The sequence below is a fragment of the Eleutherodactylus coqui genome, chromosome 13 (genome assembly GCF_035609145.1).
Source record: "Eleutherodactylus coqui strain aEleCoq1 chromosome 13, aEleCoq1.hap1, whole genome shotgun sequence".
In the NCBI taxonomy this organism is placed as follows: Eukaryota; Metazoa; Chordata; class Amphibia; order Anura; family Eleutherodactylidae; genus Eleutherodactylus; species Eleutherodactylus coqui.
In genome coordinates, this window is record NC_089849.1 from 40,622,683 (window position 1) to 40,643,019 (window position 20,337).

Genomic DNA, 20,337 nt, shown 5'->3' on the forward strand with positions numbered 1-20,337 from the left:
GCAGGGTATTCTTACTATATATTATTGGCCGCTCTGTTGTCGGGGGGCCTCTGCAGCATGTCCCATACTGTAGTACTGGTTCTAGCCAGCAGATGGTGCCATTGTTTAATGGCAGATAGAGAAAACCCCCTAGGAAACCCTGAATCCAAAATTGGATTGCAAAGGGTTAAATGCTGCTTTCAACACTGACAGTGGCATCTATAGTGTTAACTGCAGCAATCAGAGTTTTACAATCTTGGCAGTTGCGGTCAGTTGATGCCTGTCAAAGACAGCCAACGCCTGCCATGTAGAGAGCTGAACTCGGCGCCCCCTCTATACCATGACACCCGACATCCACTGTACATGTATGTTAGATGTCAGGAAAGTGTTAATGAACCTAAAGGATAGTCTTATAATAGGAGAATAGAAACCGATTCAGTCAGCACTTTCTATGCACTAAGATCCTTGCACCTTATGCAGTTAATAAACGTAACAGTCATGAAATTTTATTCAGATACTAAACATGTACAAGTGCTGAGGCGCGTTTTTGCTGACAATAGGACAGAATTATGGGATTCAAGGGCAAACTTCTCTCAGACACGTTACCTCCGGTGGTGGTGGTTTTATAGTGACTGGTTGTGACGTGCGCCGTGGCGGTGAAGGCTTCGGCTGGACTTGCTGTTGTACAGGGTTGTAATACGTTACCCCTCCATACACCTGGGATTGGGCCTAGAGAGGGGGGGAAAAAAAAACATCTCACATAGTGAGTAATTCTACTTAAAGTCAGATGAATCTTAGGCTGGGTTCACACGGGGTGGAATTGCCACGGAATTTCCACACTGCAATTTCGCCCTCGGCTCCTATTCCCAGGATTTGCCAGCAGAGTGGACGAGATTTTGCAAAAATCTTGTCCACACGCAGCGGCAAAGCCGCATGAAAACTGACATGCGGCGCAGAATTCAATTCCGCAGCATGTCAATTATTTTCTCTTTTCTGCAGCGATCTCTCTCCTCTCTGTGGGGAGAGAAAGCCAAAGCGGAATGCCAACGGCAAAACCACTCCAAAACCTACTGCTAAAGTCAGCGGGTTTTGAAGCTGTGCTTTTCCAGCAGAATTTTCACGTTTTTTCGGTTCAGCCATTTCACGAGAATTCCGTCCCGTGTGACCCCAGCCTTATACTTGCTGTGAAATATTAAACCTATTACTATATCATCTTACCTGTGGATTGGGGTATAAATGAGTTGGTGGTGGTGGAGGAAGGGCTCCTGGGGCATAAGGGTAGGTTGGATTCCCAAAATTTATGACACTAGGGGGAGCAGTAAAGTAGGGAGGAGGCAACAACTGTTGAGGAGGGGGCTGTCCAGGGGGAATAGAAACTGGGCCAGGGTAAAGGTTTGGAGTAGACATTGGAGCAGCAGGCTGGTGCGGGTGCAACCCTGAAATAGATAACAGGCTATATTAAAACTATGATACTTTGCGACACGCAGAAATGTGCTCAAGAAGTCTAAAACATCTCTTGTATCGATATATTCTGTTTCAGCAAAGACAGAAAAATAAACTTCCAGTGTATAAGTAAATACTGTGAAGGGGTTGTGCCAAGTTAACGAATACAAGTGCTTAGTTTTCTCCAGCAGCCCCGGGGAAATGTATGGAGCAACAACGCATATGCTCAGCTGTTGCTCCATTCATTTGGGATACATGGCACCCCTGTTCTCGTGACTGGCAGGGGATCAAGCATTCAGCCAATCACTGGTCAGACATGTAAACCCCATCCAGTGGATAGGAGATAATCATCCCATGTAAATAGGGCTTTATCACTCAAACGATGTCTTTTGAGCGATAATCGCTGCGTGTAAATGCTACTATTGTTTGCTCTTCAGCCGAACGATGATTTTATGTTGAATTTAAAATTCATCGTTCAGCCGGGCAGCTGATAGCAGGAACCACACGCTGCAATTCTGCACAGGAGCGCTGATAAAATTGTTTTTAGCTGCTGTTCCGTGGGAGAACAAAGGGGCTGTATGCATATAACAGACCGCCTCCTGTTATCTGCATACAGCAACGGGGGTCTCATTTACATGCAAATGAAGCTAATAAGCTAAAAATGGGCATTAGTACTCATTAGCAGCTTATGAAAAACAGATCGTTCAAACTTTCATTCTCCCTAGCTTTTGAACGAATTTTGAGTGATCATCTTTGTATGTAAATGGGGCTTTAGTGTTACATTTGGCACATCCCCTTAAGACATTTACTGATTACTGTAGTTTAGGGTAGTTTTTAGAGGCTACGGAGTTCTTTAAACTTTACCATTTGCTAAACTGTGGCAGACAGAACTGTTAGAGGTCTTTTGTAGCTGCTCTTACCTCAGATTTCCATTCACCCGCCCAAACCCAAACTGATTGCCCTATATATATCCGAGCATAACCTGCAGTCAGCAAGGAGAGGGATGCAATCAGACGATAATTGCATCCCTTTTCAAGCATCCAAAGAGAACTCAGTTTTTTGCTGCTACCCAATGGTCCCCAGGAAAAAAAAACCAAAAAAAAAAAAACCACAGCATACATCTTCATTTTCCACATTTTGGACAAAGGCTTTCATAAAGTGCAGCTTTCCCTTAAAGGGAAGCTTTCAACTGTTAATGCTGTCCAAAGTATGGGCATACCCATTACCACCATGTATGCCTTGGGCCACCTGCAAACGAACGGGTCGGAATCCAGATAGGGGGGCCAGCAGCGGAATCCGACCCTGTGCACCTGTCATTTCTTGTCTTCCTCTGTACTGCGGATGGTCCGGCCGGCGAGCCGGCGGACATGAACAGTACAGACTTATTTTTTTTCCTTCAAATGTTTCTTTCCCGCATCATCGCTAAGTGATGACGCAGGTCCCGCCAGCTTTCCACAATATCAATTGCAGAAGGGTTGCGGGTCGGACGGCTTCCATTGACTTCAATGGAAGCCATCCGTGTGGAGCCCACACGAAAATGGAGCATGCTGCAATTCACTTGTGTGAGTGGACATGAGGATGCTATATTGGTTTGAATTGCTGCTGAATGTCCGCACGGGAGATTATCATGGATATCACAATGTAAACCCGGTCGTGTGCAGGGGGCTTCATTCTTAAACGCTACAGCGTTTTAGAATAAGACACACTATGAAATTTTTACTTGAAACAGAGCCCCAAAGTCAAAAAGGTGGGTCATGCTTCTCTTTGCCTGCGGCATGTTGACTGACAGCTATCTCTCTATAGACAGAAGGGGGAGAAGCCGTCGGTCCACATGCTGCAGGTGGGGAGAGGCTAGCACGGCCCACTTCTTTGAAGCTTCACTTGAAACAGAAGCCTAGAGTCAAAGTGTGTCTATTCTGAAACGCTGCAGAGTTTCAGAACAAGACGTGCACTGGGGCAACATGTATACCTATTCCAGGATGCTGTCCGGAGTTAAGGCAGCAAAAGACACAATGACAGGCTCCCTTTAAGCCCCCACTGAAAACACAGATCACAGATGTCACGCACGTACTTTTCTGCAAGTGATGTGGGTAGGAATGCAATGGGTTAATCTATTTTCTCTCACCCAATTTTACACTCCCCTTCCACTCAGGTTGCAAATTTAGCACACTGCCACTGCTCCTTGTAATTAGGTAAGGCGTCTCACATAATACTCTGCAGCAAAGTGTTAAACAATTGACCCTATAGATTCAGAGCAAGGACTAAGCTTGTTAAAGTTTTAAGCTTTAATACAAAAAAGATACAGGAAGAAAACACAGAAGACCTAATTTTGACAACAGGTTCTAAAAGTTATTAATTCCCAGAGGGTAGATGAAAATGGGACACATTTCACTACTGGATGCATTCTCAAAATATGAACTTTTTTTTATATATATATACACAATCTGTCCCAAACAGATTGTATATTTCAAGTCCCTGACTCAGGTTTAAAAACTGCCCATTACTTCATTAAAGGGGTTTCCCCCACTTCCTAAAATTGCTTCACTAGCACTTTGTACTTCCTGGTTGCTTCTGATCAGCACATGTGAATGCTGCAGCCAATTACTGGCCACAGCAGTGACCTTCTATAGCCAGTGATTGCTGCTAACCTGGACATGTGACTGCTGCAGCCAACCAGGAAGTAGAGAATGGCTGTAAAGCAATTTTAAATCATGGAATAACCCATTTAAGCAAATCCCCAGTTTATGACTAGCCAGTGAAATAATAATGGGGCCAATACTGTAAATATTCAACTGTCAAAAATCCTGTAACCCCCTTTACTATAAGGGGTTGTTCAATTTGGACAAAGTCCTTCTGGCATTGCTGCACAACCAACGCTTAGGTGAGGGATGTGACACTAATCTCCAAGGGATGATAGTGCCCCCCAGAGCTCTTGTCCAGCAAAAGAAGCCTTTGGCCAGTTCAAAGAGTTTAGAGAATAAAGCCAAGTTAACCTTGACTGTATATATGTATGACTGCATATATGTATGACTGCATATATACAGTCATGTAACCTTTTCACAACACCACTTATGTGATTATAGTCACAGTCAACAGAATATAACCGCAGCCAAGAAACAAAAAACAGCTGAAGTGTTAAGAGATGTGAGGTACCCGGGTGTGGAAGATGCATTTCTTGTTGTACAATCATCCCCTGAGGGGGAAGAGAAGAAGGACTTTCTCCATGAGTGTATATTGGTCCCTGGAATTGGACTGCAAACAAACAAAAAAAAGAAAAATGTAATCTAAGCTGTATAAAACATACAGAAAGATATTGTAGCAACCTAGCAGGAGACTCACGTGGATCGTAGTAATGTCCTTCCATAAGGCTGATGTGCATGGGAGCAGGGTCTGGCACCGATCTCTGACGCTGAGAGGAATACCTTTTAACACGTCCGCTCTGAACACCCTAGGAGACAAGAACAGCTGCAGTTCATACTAATACATTGCATATATTGATTACATACTATTCATCAGCTTGCGCTTACTATGTGAATGCAATAAAAATTTAGGAAGGGAATTACAAACCGCTCGTAACTAGAGATGAGCGAACCTACTCGTTTCGAGTAATTACTCGATCAAGCACCGCGATTTTCGAGTACTTCCGTACTCGGGTGAAAAGATTCGGGGGGCGGCGTGGCGGAGCGGAGGGTAGCAGCGGGGAACAGGGGGGAGCCCTCTCTCTCTCCCTCTCCCCCCCCACTCCCCGCTGCAACCCCCCACTCACCCATGGCGCCCCCTGAATCTTTTCGCCCGAGTACGGAAGTACTCGAAAATCGCGGTGCTCGGGTGAAAAAGGGGCGTGGCCGAGTACGCTCGCTCATCTCTACTCGTAACCAATCTAGAAAAAGATCTAAATAATTGGAACCCACTATTCCTGTCATGGGTGGGAAGAATTAACGCAATCAAGATGGATGCCCTCCCAAAATTTTTATACATCTGCCAGGCTTTCCCAGTTAAGCAAGCCTGGCCCTATCTGAGGCACATCCGCTCTTTACTTACAAAATTCATATGGCGAGGCCGTAGACCCAGACTAAAACTCAGCACGCTGACTAGAGCTAAGGAGGGAGGAGGGCTGGGACTCCCAGACTTCTCATTATACTATAAGGCCAGCATAGCCAATTGTGTTCTGAACCTCCAAAAACACAAAGAGTTCAAGCTGTGGGTTGAGATGGAATATGAGCTGGACCCGAACTTGGCACAAGGTGCATTTTGGATACCGGGCGGCCTGAATAGAGGTTCCCCTAACATATCTCCCTTACTAAGGCAACTGACAGAGGCTTGGTCAGACCTGCTGAGGGGATACCCACTGGTCTCGATCCCGGGCCCACTCACCCCACTGTTAGCAAACCCACAATTTAAGGCCTTCGAGCAGCGTAAATCCCTGCTGATCACTCCCGCAAATACATCACCACGCCTGAGAGATGTGTGGGGACAGACGGGGCTGAGGCAACTAATAGAGCTCTTCCCAGAGGGGCGAGTTCCCCCGGGGGCGTGGATGGAATACCTGCAGATGAGGGGTTCACTGGACTCCCTGCCGCCTGGACCAAAACCATCACAAGAACTCACAACCTTCGAAAAAATGTGCATGTCCACTGGCACAAATCAGACACACAATCTCTCTGCTCTACATGATGCTGTTGGGGTGGGAGATGGGGGACGCCCGCCCGGGATACATAGCGGCCTGGGAGGAGGAGCTGGGCAGAAGCTTCCCACCGGTGGCTTGGGAGAGGGCCCTCAGCCTGACACACAAAGGGTCGGTCTACTCCAGACTACAGGAATTAAACTACAAGATTGCGTCACGCTGGTACAGAACCCCAGAGCGGCTACACAGAATGTTCCCCCAGGTCACACCCAATTGCTGGAGATGCCTAAATACAAGGGGAAATATGTCACACGTCTGGTGGGAATGCCCGCCAATAGCTGCACTGTGGGAAGATGTATCTGGGTTACACAAACGCCTCTGCAGAAAGGAAACACAACTTACACTAGAAATAGCAGTGCTATCCATGTTTCCGGGGTCCATTGCAGAAACCAAGAAGGGTCTGCTTCGCTTCTTCGTTCAAGCAGGCAGACAGGTCATACCAAGGTTTTGGCGGTCCACAGACCACCCCACCAGGAGACACTGGGCGGAGGCGGTCAATGAGCTGGCAAGGTACGAGGAAATGAGAGCAGAGGAAGACATGACTGTTGAAAAGTTCTACGCGGTCTGGCAGCCATGGCTAGACTTTAGGTCGTCCCCAGAGGCGGCAGAATGGATAAACCGGGGGGCTTTGCCGGTCATCCCATGAGCAGGAAAGAGGGAAAGGGGAGACACCCATATATGGCGCCCACAGCGACACCGTCCCCTGGCGAAGCTGACCAAACACCAGCACGCCCTCACATAGGGCAATGTGAGTACCAATATTGATGTATGACAACAGCGCGTCACCTACCCATACCCCTACTTCCCCCTCCCCCACAACCACCCTCTGTTTTGACATCTGTCCTGCTTTTTCTGCTGACATCTTCTCAGTACTAAACTGATACTTTCCTTTTTTATAAGTTTTCACCAGCTAAGTAGACAGGTTTTAATAAAATGAAAATACAAGGACAACACAATCCAAAAGCAGGATACCAGAACATGCAACGAGCAGGAGAGTCAATGTTAGAAAGTATGCTAAACGGTATCCACTGTAATGCGACAAGAAATGTTTGGTGCATATAACGTGTTATGTCCTAATAAAAACATTTTGAACCAAAAATTTAGGAGGGGGGGGGGGGGGGGGAGCGATAAGCAGACAGATAATATGGCACCATGTAAACCTGGCAGTACTAATGCTGAGAACTAGGCTACCCCTGCATTTAGTTACAGGGCACTTCCCCAAGGCCAAACCCCAGTCCTGATTCAATAATATTTTATTTGTGGTCTATATTGCTTCTACGAGGTTTCTTCTTGCGTTCTTCCCATGATGCCAGTACAGGAGAGACCTTACATAGAGATACTAGAAAGGTGTAGAGCAAGTTACCTTCCTCCAGGAGTTGCACTGCAGTTGTCGTGGGTCGATACCAGTTTATATCATTAGCACATCCATTACCATAGACTTAGGGCACACAGAATAATTAGCGATCAGATTCTTACTGCATTTCGGGAATCTGAACGATAATCGCTAAGTGTAAATGCCTGCGTGATCTGAAAGACTAACGATAATTCTCTGTCCCGCTTCGCCTCCATTCACTGAGCGATGATCAGTCCGGTGTGAAAGGAGTGATTATTGCTGGGATGACTGTTGGATGCTTTAGCAGTAGCCCATGATCGTCCGCGCAGCATATCAACGCATCGCGATAGCGAGCGTATATGCACTTATGCTGATCTGAGGACGCCCTAAAAGGGACCCAAGTCCAGCAATATGATGCAAAGGATAGCCAAATCCACCTAGATGTTGTAATCCCATCAAGTAATAATGAACAGGTTTGATGCATCATAAAAGAATACATTTAGATCCGCCATATGTGAATTTTTTGTTAATGCTATATGTTCCTGTAAACAGAATACGGTTTCTACTGATTAGAGTAAAACAAGTCTTTAAGTGAGCCAAGCCCGACTTACCATTCCGTCCATGCGATTGTACTGGGGAGGACCGCCTGCCATGTGAATATGATTCGGAATTCCTGGCAGAGAGTTAAAGGACAACGCTCAATCAGTTTATAAGGTAACGTTTTGGAGACTCATTTTTCACTTACTGTCCTCTCCTCCAAGACATAATGTACTAGGCACATAGAGCAGAAACTTCTTACACTAAGAGACGCAGAGAGAAATTCCCTTCTGGGATCTTGCTCTACTGCAGACTGCCGTGAAAAGATTCCAGCAATGTGCAAGTAGCACCTAAGGAGCAATGAGCTGTAGTGGCTGCGTGAGAGCCATTAATCCCTTCCCGCCCCATGACATAAGTGTCATAAGAAGGAAAGAGATGCCATTAAATGCCACACATATGGCATGTAGATGGCCGAGTCTGCACTATCTGCAGTGGGGGCCAGCTCTAAGTGACTGCCAGAGTCACGCTGCAATAAGGATTGTAGAGAGATCTAATCCCTGCCATTTCCAGGACTAAAATTCTGATTGCCTACTCTCAGGATAGGTCATCAATAACAGATCGGTGGGGGTCTAATTCCCAATATCCCCGCCGACAGGCAGTTTGAAGCGGATGCAGCATTTGGGAGAGCACTGCGGCTTCTTCACCGAATACTAGGAACAGCACCATATCTTTTATAGAGGCTGTGCCTGATAGTGTAACTCCATTCTATTCATCTAAGACAGAGCCATGTGACTGATTAATATAAGATTTATGAATGGGACCAAAGCCTGCATTACCAACCCGGACCACTGCCACACGTACGGAGCCATCTGCTTCCTGCTCCATACATACGAACAGCTATTTGGCTGAGGACCTGAGTGGCAGACACCCACCAATCAACTGCTGATGATCTATCCTGAGGATAGATCATCAATAGTGTAGGTGAACAACCTCTTTAACCCCTTAAGGACCAGGGTGTTTTTCTTTTTTTTTTTATTGGGTGAAAGAAGTGACACCCCTCCTGACCCACATTATAGGCCTCTCGAAAACAAAACCAGACGCCTGGTGAACACTGATGAAGTTTAAAAATTTTTTTTTTTTTAATTATAAGTTTATGCTAAAATAAAGTACAGGCATGGGTTCCTCATTTTGTTTCAGACGTTTTGATATATAATTTGTATAGTTTTGGATTAGAGGGTGTACATGGCAAAGGTTTTGGCGTTCTTTATGTATACATTTTATTCTGTAATCTTTTTTTTTTTTTTTTTTTAACTTATCTTTGTAACAATTTTTTTTTACCATCTATGTTTTCCATGATGTCATGTAAGACCTCTAGGGGTCATTCATACGGTATTTTTTTTAAATTTATTTCATACTTTTCCATAGGAGCCCCAGTTATAGGGTAAAACATCCCCCTACAGTGACACTGGTCACTAGCAGAGCTGATCAGCGTTTGCTAGGACCCTGCAGCTCTGCTGTGACAGAGGGCATCCGGCAAGGAGGATGATCTCCTGGTCACATAGTGCAAGTAATTCTTCCACTTTCACTCTTTAATGCATAGCGCCCATTGAGCGCTATGTACCCTGGGAAGGAGAAGGCAGAAGCAATTAAAAACAGCTTCTCCCCTCTCCTCCGGGTCCTTGGCTGTGTTTGGCTTGATTGTAGGAGCAGAGGCTCTAATTCCACGCTGTATTTTTTTTTTTTTTACTATCAGCTGGGATTAAAGCCCAGGACCCGCACCGTATATTTACTGCACTTCGTTCTTAAGGGGTTAAACCAATGGAAAAACAGTCACAACATTTGGAAGCGTCATGTTAATTGGTAACAAATAATTGTTCCCCACTTAAGAACTAGTGCAGGAAGAAATAATGGAGTTGCCAAGACTGACATTTCTTTTTTCATAAATATTACAGCCGACATGACCAAGCTGTATAATATTACAATGAGACCCCCCTTACCACGCGCAGGGATGTACGACTGTCCAGGACTCCAGTTTTGATCTGCAATGTTGACCTGTGACATGTCCTGTTCCAGTCCTGTCACACCACCATCTACAGGAGGCTCCCAGCCACCAGGTTTCACCACAGGTATGGGAGGGGAGGGCTCTGGGACCACTTCAGTGGGTATTTGAGGAAGAGGAGGAGGTGGCAAGTCAGGGAATGTAGTGTCATCTATGCTCTTTCCAGATTCTCCCCCTTTAATCCGACTCCTGCGAGCTCTTGAATAGGACTTTTTCTCCACCGGTCGATCTGGAGGTGGCGGCGATGGATCTTCTGCTTGCTTATCAATTGCTGGTTCGGCTTTGTTTTGCACTTCAGCAGAGCTTTCGCTGGGCTGTGGTTGTGTCTGCTCTATGCTTCTGCCTCTATAACCCCCATAGTCTTGTCTTCTCTCTGTAGTAGAATGTGTGGCAGCACCATTATCTGGAAGGTAGGCGGCAGGCCGGTTCTCTTTGTATCCTGGCCGAGTATAGGTCCTATTAGGGGGAGCTCTGCTGTTATTGGGGGCACTACGATTGTTGTAGGTTCTTGGTGGAGGGGCAGAATTAGACTCTTGATAACGGTTTGAAGGTCTGCTAGGCTTTTCTTCTTGGTCTTCCCTCTGAGGACTGCTGTACCTGCAAAAATATTTGAACAGACTTATAAGAATGCAATCCTTAATATAAAGCCTCTGGGTTGGAGGACCAAACGCAACCAAGCGGGTTGCATCGGTCAAAAAAGGGATTACCATACCTTGGCTTTCTTGGTCGGCGTGGGCGAATCTCCTCCGGATTTTTACATGACCGGATGTCATAGCCGTACATGGCTATGAGCTCATCTCTAGACTTTGGAGCTTGCTCGTCTTCTCGGAAGCGATCGTGCTCCCATCTACCCTCATCCTTCCACAGTTTGCGAGGGTGGCGTCCCTTTGGCCTGAAATACAAATAATATTTTAGCATTGGACAATAACACTGATTTTTGCATGCGGACTTGTTGAGTAAACCTAGGCCACTCTAATGGAGACTTCCATCTAGTAATGCACTGAATCTCCTTTGGCCTTCAGAACCACAGCAATTCATCACAGCATAATATCCACATGAATACCGATAGACTGGACAGGATCGTTTCCTACAGTTGCCACAAGGGCAGTAGAGGTACTGACATGCTCTCAACACTTGACAATTAGGGGGGGGTCATAAATTTATGCTGTGTGCATCCAATTCTGATCCTCCCAACAGCATGGTGCAAGAAATCTGACTTACAACATTTTTTCACTACTCCGTGATCCAACTTTTGCACCCATTGCCCACTGGAGGCTCACCTTTGATTCTCAGATAGCATTGATGCAGCATCAGATTGTTTCCTATAGTCTGCGCTGAGGAACGATGAGTTGTGCGTTTGGACATGTTAGCTGGGGCACCAGCGCTGCATTTAGCTGCAACTTGCCATCGCCTGATCATCATAATGACTAGAGATGAGCGAGCATACTCGCTAAGGGCAATTACTCGATCGAGCATTGTCCTTAGCGAGTACCTGCCCGCTCGGAAGAAAGGTTCGTCTGCCGGCTCCCCGCTCTCCCCCGCCGGCAGCCGAGTCTTTTCTTCCGAACGGGCAGGTACTCGCTAAGGGCAATGCTCGAGCGAGTAATTGCCCTTAGCGAGTATGCTCGCTCATCTCTAATAATGACTCCTGACCTCCTCCTCTGACCCCCTTTCCTCAACAGGTCGTTTACATTCACCAAGTACCTTTCCTCAAATCACACCATTGTCGATATACTCCTCACACGGCTACACAAGACTGATGGCTGATCGGTGTGCTCTCACCTGACTTCCTCGTCATTTGTGTGTCCACGCAGGTCATGCTCAAAGAAGAGTCCCTTGCGAGGAATATAGGCTGGATTTTTCCTGTCCTCATCGTCATCCAGCTGTTTCTGAGACTTCTTGGTGGTCTTATTCTCGTCCGGCTCAGTGCTCTCCTAGGAACAGGATGTGGACAAATCGTGTCATAAAACATAGGAACCCATGTGAGGAGGCGTTACAATGGAAATTTTTTGCACATAAACAAAAACATATGTTCGCACCTGTCCATCCCCACTTTGCCGTTCCCCCGTCACTGCTCCCTTTGACTTGGGCTTTTCCTCTTTAGGGGCGGGGGTCTCAGTAGCATTATTTTCTGACTTCAATGTGGCTTTAAGGGCATCATCCTCACTGTACCGAGCCTCCTCTTCCTCCTGCGTAGAAAGATACATATTATATACATTTGACAATATTTCTATTTAGTATAGCATTTCTTAACGGAAAACTCCATAAAAATAAGTTTAACATGCGGCTTCCTATGCTATAGAGACCAAGGACAGCACACTGGCACCTACCAACATCAAGTGATGGAACGTGCTGTGTAATATGCATGCGCTATATAAATAAAAGGTGATATCTACTGATAAATGTGACGGGAAAAAAAGGATAAAATAGGTCAGCACTTCCCAATAGAAATATACAGGCGCACGTTAAACCATGGCTGTAACATACAATAGAAGCAGAAACCAAAATGCAGCAAGAGCACTCAAAATACATTTACTATCAGAAGTATACATACCTTCTGTCCCCCTACTGGACCATATGAATGGTATCCTACCCTCCCTGGTTTTATTTGCTGGCTTAGTCCCAAGAGAGGAGCATTCTGAGAGGTAGGAACCCATCTTTCCCAGGCTAAGACTAAACCACCTGGTATTAATGTTAGGACTAGAGATGAGCGAGCGTACTCGGATAAGCACTACTCGCTCGAGTAATTTGCTTTATCCGAGTATCGCTGTGCTCGGGGCTAAAGATTCGGGTGCCGCTGCGGCTGACAGGTGAGTCGCAGCGGGGAGCAGGGGAGAGCGGGCGGGAGAGAAGGAGAGAAAGATCTCCCCTCCGTTCCTCCCCGCTCTCCCCTGCAGCTCCCCGCTCCGTGCCAGCACCCGAATCTTCAGGGACGAGCACAGCGATACTCGGATAAAGCCAATTACTTGAGCGAGTAGTGCTTTTCCGAGTACGCTCGCTCATCTCTAGTTAGGACCCATCGGAGAGATTGGTCACCTGGACGTTGGTAGATGGGCAATACGATTTGATCAAATCATATACCAAGAACCCTGCATTATTTAATGTGGTTAGAGTATTGACTATAGGCATGTACATCTCTGATAGTAAATGTATTTTGAGTGCTGTTGCTGCTTTTCGGTTTCTGCTTCTACTGATAAATGTGACAAGACTTCCATATAAAGTGAGAGGATGGTACTAGGAAACCAGAGCTGGAAAATGAGAAGTGGGGTACACGGGGCTTATCATTTAAAATTAGTTTTTTCTCCATTCTTTTTCATGTTTTATTTTAAGGTAGTCTGAGGTACTTTTGAAATTAACCCTCTAATTTCCCCATGCATGTCAGTGATGCCTAGGATATATAGAGCATTTAGCGTATAAATGTATGTAGCATTAACTGCATCTCAGCTTTACATGCAGCTTCTGTAAATGGACGATAATTAAAAGGGTTGTACCACAATTGGCCTATTCACATGATAGGTGATAAAAGTCCGATTGTGGGGGTCTCACCAAGGAGACATCCGTCGATCTGGATAACATGGGTCTCCGTTCCCCTTACTATAGGCCTGCTGCACTCACCTGCAGTGACATCATATTAAATAGAGCAGTGGTAGCGCATGCTGCATTTATTTTAATGGGGCTGATGGAAACAGCCGAGTACAAGCCCTCCACCGTCTCCAGAAGTCCCATTAAAGATGAACCACTGCTCCATTCAATCTCCTCCTCACTGCAGTGATCCCATAGTGAGAAGGGGAATACAGGGCCATTGTTCAGGATTGGTGGGGGCTCTGCGGCGAGACCCTCACTGATCAGACTTATCTATCCTATGGTCAATTTTGGTACAACCCCATTAAAATTCAGGGCATAAAATTAAATGCTGCTGGGGTAAAACAGACTAAAATTGATGGCATGGGGTAATTATTGTATGTTTGGTGTAAAATATAATATATATATACTGCAATACCTCGGTTAACGGATAACAATGTGCACAGTACCCCTCCCTTGGGATATAGACCGCTACTACCTTCTATTTCACATCCGATACTTACTTCGGATTCTTCGGCGCTCTCGTAGTCTGACAGCACAGCTGGAAGTCAGAGAGATAAAAAGATATATAAGTAATGCAAAACTAAAGGCAGGAGGACATTTAAAAAATCACTACAGGTTTTCGCTAGCCCCAATCATTAATGATCATGCTGGGCTGAGCCTCAATAGAAATGCAGCTGCAGGACTTGCTGGCAGAAACACAGAGCCCCTCTACACAAAGAGGCAATCACATAAGATAAATGGACTCTTGTTCAGTCATGCAATCACTGCCCGATTCTATCATGAGCCCCTCGGTGAGCCGAAGTGAACAGCGGAGCAAGAAAAGGAAGAGAAAGTTACAGATCAGGCAAATTTCCTTTAGTCTGGCAATCCTGATAATCAGACAAAGTTTTATCTGCTCAGCACTAATAGATGTGACAGCAGAATATTACAGGGCTTCAATGAGAGCGCTCAGAAGCTTTAGGCCTCATGTCCACGGGGAAAATCAGATCCGCTGCAGATTCTCCATGTAGAATCTGCAGCGGGTCCCTCCTGCCCCGCGGACATGAGCGCTGAAAATAAGAATTTAAAAGCATTTACCTATCCGTAGCGGGCGGCGAAACTCTGCTCTTCCTCACGGCCGGATCTTCATTTTCGTCCGGCGGATGAATTCCTTACGCCGGCGGCACATCGCCGGCACGTCGTCGACGTGCCGCGCGCATGCGCCGGGCACATCCGCCGAGCCGAAGCAAGGGAGATGCGGCCGTGAGGAAGAGAAGAGCTTCGCCGCCCGCTGCGGGTGAGTAAATTCTTTAAATTCCTATTTTAGGTCTCCCGCGGATCCGGACGGCTTCCATAGGCTTCAATAGAAGCCCGCGGGAGCCGTCCCCGCGGGAGACCCGCACGAAAATGGAGCATGGTCCAGATTTTTTCATGCTCCATTTTTTTTTAAATGCCTTTTATTGACGATCCGTGGGTATTTATCTACCCGCGGGTGGTCAATTCATCCCTATGGGGTGCGGATCCGCGCGCGGGAGATCCGCTGCGGATTTTAAATCACATTTTGCCCGTGGACATGAGCCCTTAGGGTCTGACCTCCGTTAACCTCTCAGAGAATGGGAGGGGGGGGGGGGGCAAAATCCTAAGCATGCACCGCCACTCTCTATAGAAGTGAATGAGTCCGGTCAGGAACAGGCGAGAGCGCACCCTTGGCCGATTCCCTTATCTCTATGAAGAGCAACGTTGCATGTTCTCCTACTTTTTGGCCCCTCATCCTCAGCAATGGTTGGAAGTCATAGAACACCCTCCCACCACCACCCCCCTCCCCATAGTTAACTCACTTTTATGACCAGTCTCAGAGATAAAAGCAGAAACGGGGTTGTTGTTGGACAAGGAATTTCAAGTCCCCTCATGTTGTAATTGGTGTTAGCAGGGATGTGATATTGTGGACTGGAGTGAATGCATCTACAGCTCCTCCACCAAGTATGTTCGGTAAAGTCCAAGCATATATTTGCTCAGGCAGATCAGCGCTTTAAACTTATCCCCCCACCCACAGGACAGTGGATAAGTGTCTGATTGATAGAGATCCAACCACTGAACTCGCCACCGACCACGAGAACCGCTCTACCGTGTAATCGCCCGCACCCCGTACCGTATGAAGGGCGCAGCGGTTGAACACGCATGCTGCCATTCCACTGATCTCTATAGAACGGCTGAAGAGGAGCCGGCGGCAGCGTCCGCTCTCCCGCAGGCTTATAAAGATGAACGGATGGCAGTTTACATACTCAGACGCTGCTCTGTTTGTTCAGGGATGGGGAATACAAGACCCCCATTTTTGTGATTGGAAGGGTTTACAGTAGTAGAAGCCCCAGGGGTCAGACCCTCGCCCAAGTCATATCCCTTATTCACTGAACAGGAGAGAACTCCTTTAGGTTTATATATAGCGGCGCTATGAAAGAAAGGTGCATGGAGTATTAAAGGGGTCCGCCACATTTCTAAAATGCATTAGTTAAATCAAAACACAACAGTTTAACCCTTAAGGATGCAACTTTTTTTTCTTCACTTTCAAAAAAAAAAAAAATCCCAACTCATTTTTTTCATCAATGTAACAGTTTTCGGGATGAGTTGTTCCTTTTAGTTGTAATATTTAATGTACAACATAAAGTACTGAAAAAGTTGTAAAAATGGAAAAACGAAAACACACAATTCCACCATCTTTTTCTTTTGCTGTACTACTTTTAAAAACTAAAATGCTTAATGTTCTGTCCCCGTCCCCTGACCACCGCTACGGTTTTATCTTTCTGGCGCTGCTGTTGTGTGAGGACTTGGTTTTTGCAGGACGACCCGTTTCTATTGATACCATTTCGGAGTTCAATAGACTTTTTGATTGGATCTTTTCTCGGAGATAGAATGACCAAAATAGGGCAAGTCTGATGGTTTTTTTCTGAGAAGATTTACTATGTGGGATAAATAATGTATAATTTTGAACGTTTGGACATTTGTGTGTGGTGGTGGGGGGGGGGGGGGGGATACCAATTTTTTTTTCCATTATTATATAAGGATTTAAAAAAAAAAAAAAAAAAAAACTTGTAATAATCTTTATTTTTTTTTTAAATAAGAAAAAAAAAACTTATTTTAAAAGTCCCTTAAGGTAACTTGAACTTTTGATTGTTTGACTACTTATAGCACATACTGCAATACTCCAATATTGCAGTATATGGTATTTCTGCAGGCCCTTCTTAATAGGCCTAAAAACATGGCAGTCGTGGGAGCTTTCAGTAGGCACCTGGCTGCCATGACACCCGGACGGCACCTCACGATTTCATCACGGGTGGTGCGTGCGTCTGTTCATGCAGGACGCCGGCTGCCTGAATGAGGCCTCACATTAATGTTCATGTTCGAAAAGCTGCTTGCAACCAAAACCCATCTGATCTGGATTTTCTGTGGCTTATGTTGTACCCGTTAGATCACAGGTCACAACGCGACGCCATTGTTTCATGTAATTGTGCATCTCTAGCCCTAATGTCATCACAGGACATCATATGGAAACAGGTTAGACCCGAAACTGGTGCTGCGGACACTCACCATCTCCTTCTATACCGTCCTCACTCTCCTGAAAAGTCAAAGAACAAAAAGGGTTAAAAGAGGTTTTCCATCAGTATTCTAGATCATTTACAGGCGATTATTAAAGCTGCACTTTTAACAAACTTTTGACATGCCAGAACTTTTGATTAGCGGGGTTCCTGCTGCCGAGACCCCCGGTGACCCCTATAAATAGGAGGCTGCAGCACTTATCTGAGCACTGTGACCCTTTGTCTTCGCTGGCTGTGGTTCCTACCTGGAGCTGGAGGTCTCCATACATCTTCTGTACACCCCTATGTGTCCGCCTCTAGCTGCCAGTAGGAACCACAGGCAGCGAAGACAGGTGAAGGGTCACGGCGCTCGGATGAGTGCTGCAGCCTCCACTTCCTAGCGATCAGCGGTGGTCTCAGCAGCGGACCCCCCTGCTAATCAAAATGTTTGACAATGCCCTATGACTTATTAAAAGTCCATTTACTCTCAAGTGGAAGCCCACCCCACAAAGGCCCCACTAGCAGCAGTATGCTCTCGTCAGCGCCCCCTCCCCCCTGCGGAGGAATATCGCTGGCGGTATTCGGTCACGGCCGTGGACAAGGAGCCTAAACGGACATGTGGGTGTTGGCATTCTACTTGACCTCTGGAACCACCACCCAGATAGAGAATGCAGCCCTGGCACATCCCAAAGCGCGGGAAGTGGAGGTGGCACACGTGTGCCAATGCTTCATCCACCTCAATGGACGGCCGGAGATAGCCAAGTGCTTGAACTTTGCTGCTCCCATTGAAGTGAACGGAGCATTGGCGCACATGGGCAGTCACATCTCCGCCATGCATCTGGGCTGAAATCTGATGTCAGTGGGGGTCCGGCGGTCAGACCCCCCCGATCAGCACGTTGTACCCGAGAAAGGGGAAAATAACCCGCTGACGACAGCAACCTATTGCAACGCTCACGCGGACAGGGCGGAATCGCGGACGTCCGAACGAAAAATACGCAGCATCCACAATAGCGAGCGGATGAAATTTCCGTCCACACACTGCGAAAAAGGTCTGAACGAAACCCGCGCAGAAACGGATAGGACAACGCGAGACGCAGTGAAGGCGAGCGCCCCGGCGGCTAACGCACTGCCGCCTCCGCTTTCTAACCCTCCAGCAGGAAACCTCCGACCCGCGGGACGACCGGATACAGACCTGTGACAACACCGACACGTTTCAGGGCGCACAGTCCAGGAATTATGAGCAACTGCGGACGTACCTCAGGATGCTCCGCCTGGCACGCCCCGGCTGTGCCCACCAGGATTCCTGCATGCAAACATTTGCATTTTTGGAGGGTGCAAAAAAAATCCTGGAGCGAAATGTTGGTGGTGAGAAGGATAATGCACGCAGCAGCCATGTATGCAGGTGATGCCCCGTCCTGCCTGCCCCCTCCCGGCCTCCATACTCACACACTCGGACTCCTTCCCCTCTCTGGCCGCCGCCGCCTCCGCTCTCCTAGGGGCCACTTCCCGGCCTTCGGTCCTGTCAGGCGGTGCTGGCCGCTCTGCAGAGCCAGTACTATCACTCCCAGACTCTTCTTCCTCCTCTTCGCTATCCTGGGACGCACGTCTCCTCCGCCGACTCCTGTCCGCCATGTCGGTGAAGAAGAGAATCCGCGGGGTTGCAGAAGGAGAACTACATTTCCCGGTGTGCAACGCGCGCTACACGGAACGTTCCATAGACGACTGGAAGCAAAAGGACTACATCTCCCGGCGTGCAACGCGCGCAGCGATGACAGGATATCTCGCTATACAACGCGCTAGCTGAGCGGCGCTCCCATGATGCATTGTGTGAGGGGGAATGTAGCTAGTGGTGACGTCACTCCGGTCTAGGTGAGGGCTTCCATCTTATTTGGGGGCATTCGTTTTTGTTGCTATGGTAACGGCTAAGGTTGCTGTGTCTGAAGGCGTGAGGGGCGCCATTTTGTAGGTTGTTGTAGTGTAATAAAAACTGCAGACAAGAAAAAAATTCTGTCTGAGGATATTTGGTGGAAATAAAAAAAAAGGCTATTTATTTTTTAATATGGAACTAATAAGGAGGAGACATATATTACACTCCCGGGGAACGTGGCGCAGTTGTTCATAGCAACCAATGAGGTTGCTGCTTTCATTTTCCGCTGGCTAAATACAGACCGCACGCGGACCCGTTAAAGTGAATCGGTGTATTCAGATGAGCAGCTTTTATGTCAACCCGTGTCGCAAATAATAAATAACCTGTAACCGGTCCCCAACTATAATGCTTTATTCATAGTACTGGGCTCCCTATATGGAGAGGAGAGGCCTTATGGGCCCCCTAAGGCTCCTGGGCCCGGGTGCAACCGCATCCCCTATAGTTACGCCAGTGGCCATGTATAAAAGTAATGTCGCCTACATGATATTTGTGCCATGTGCAAAAGACACGTAGTTTTACTAACAGGGCCCCAGACGCTGAGCATGCAGCTTTGTCATGATTAACCTTTGTAATGTTTAACCAAGGCTGGTCTCACATGACCAGATTTCAATTGCGGGATTTGCGATCATCACCCACGCAGACAATCCGCGGTATTCCGCACACATCGAAAAAATGGAACATTCACATATCCGCTCAAAGGAGCGGGCAGCGATTGCGATTTCCGCAAGCGGATTTAAATTTACTGCATGTTGTATTTTCCTGCACAGCGATAGAGAACATTTTGACATCCTGAAAACAATTGGACTTTCAGTGGCATCACTGCATTTTTTTTTGTGCGTGAAAATACGCAAGGCCCATTCTGCAAAAATGAAGTGCAAATACGCATACACTTGTCTGAATTTGACCTTACTATATGAGGGGGGACTGAGGGGCGCTATTAATGTAGAAGGTTAGATTCACGCAGGCGAGCGCGCTATCAGGGCGAGAAACTGTATAGCGTCCTTACAGGTGGCTGCGCAAATACACCGCTTTTCACGCATATCCATATATCAGTCCAGCAATAATAGTGCCCCCCACAGTAGCCCCATAGTATTAGCGCTCCCTATGCCAGCCCAGCAATAATAGTGACCACCACAGTAGCCCTATAGTATTAGCGCTCCCCTATACCAGCCCCAGCAATAATAGTGACCACCACAGTAGCCCCATAGTATTAGCGCTCCCCTATACCAGCCCCAGCAATAA

At 46.9% G+C, this 20,337-nt stretch overlaps 1 protein-coding gene across 1 annotated transcript in view; it reads right to left on the reverse strand.

The window, feature by feature from the left end:
- Positions 1-18,886, reverse strand: part of CASC3 (CASC3 exon junction complex subunit) — a 30,257-nt gene extending 11,371 nt beyond the window's left edge. Inside the window, exons 1-12 of the mRNA XM_066587431.1 lie at positions 18,615-18,886; positions 17,182-17,209; positions 14,121-14,158; positions 12,075-12,224; positions 11,818-11,969; positions 10,748-10,927; positions 9,974-10,632; positions 8,051-8,112; positions 4,762-4,870; positions 4,576-4,674; positions 1,198-1,415; positions 586-708 (exon numbers count right to left, since the gene is read on the reverse strand). Coding sequence (XP_066443528.1) covers positions 586-708; positions 1,198-1,415; positions 4,576-4,674; positions 4,762-4,870; positions 8,051-8,112; positions 9,974-10,632; positions 10,748-10,927; positions 11,818-11,969; positions 12,075-12,224; positions 14,121-14,158; positions 17,182-17,209; positions 18,615-18,800 — 2,004 coding nt within the window. The 5' untranslated portion in view covers positions 18,801-18,886. The remainder of the gene's footprint in view (positions 1-585; positions 709-1,197; positions 1,416-4,575; positions 4,675-4,761; positions 4,871-8,050; positions 8,113-9,973; positions 10,633-10,747; positions 10,928-11,817; positions 11,970-12,074; positions 12,225-14,120; positions 14,159-17,181; positions 17,210-18,614) is intronic.
- Between the last annotated feature and the right edge of the window lie 1,451 nt (positions 18,887-20,337).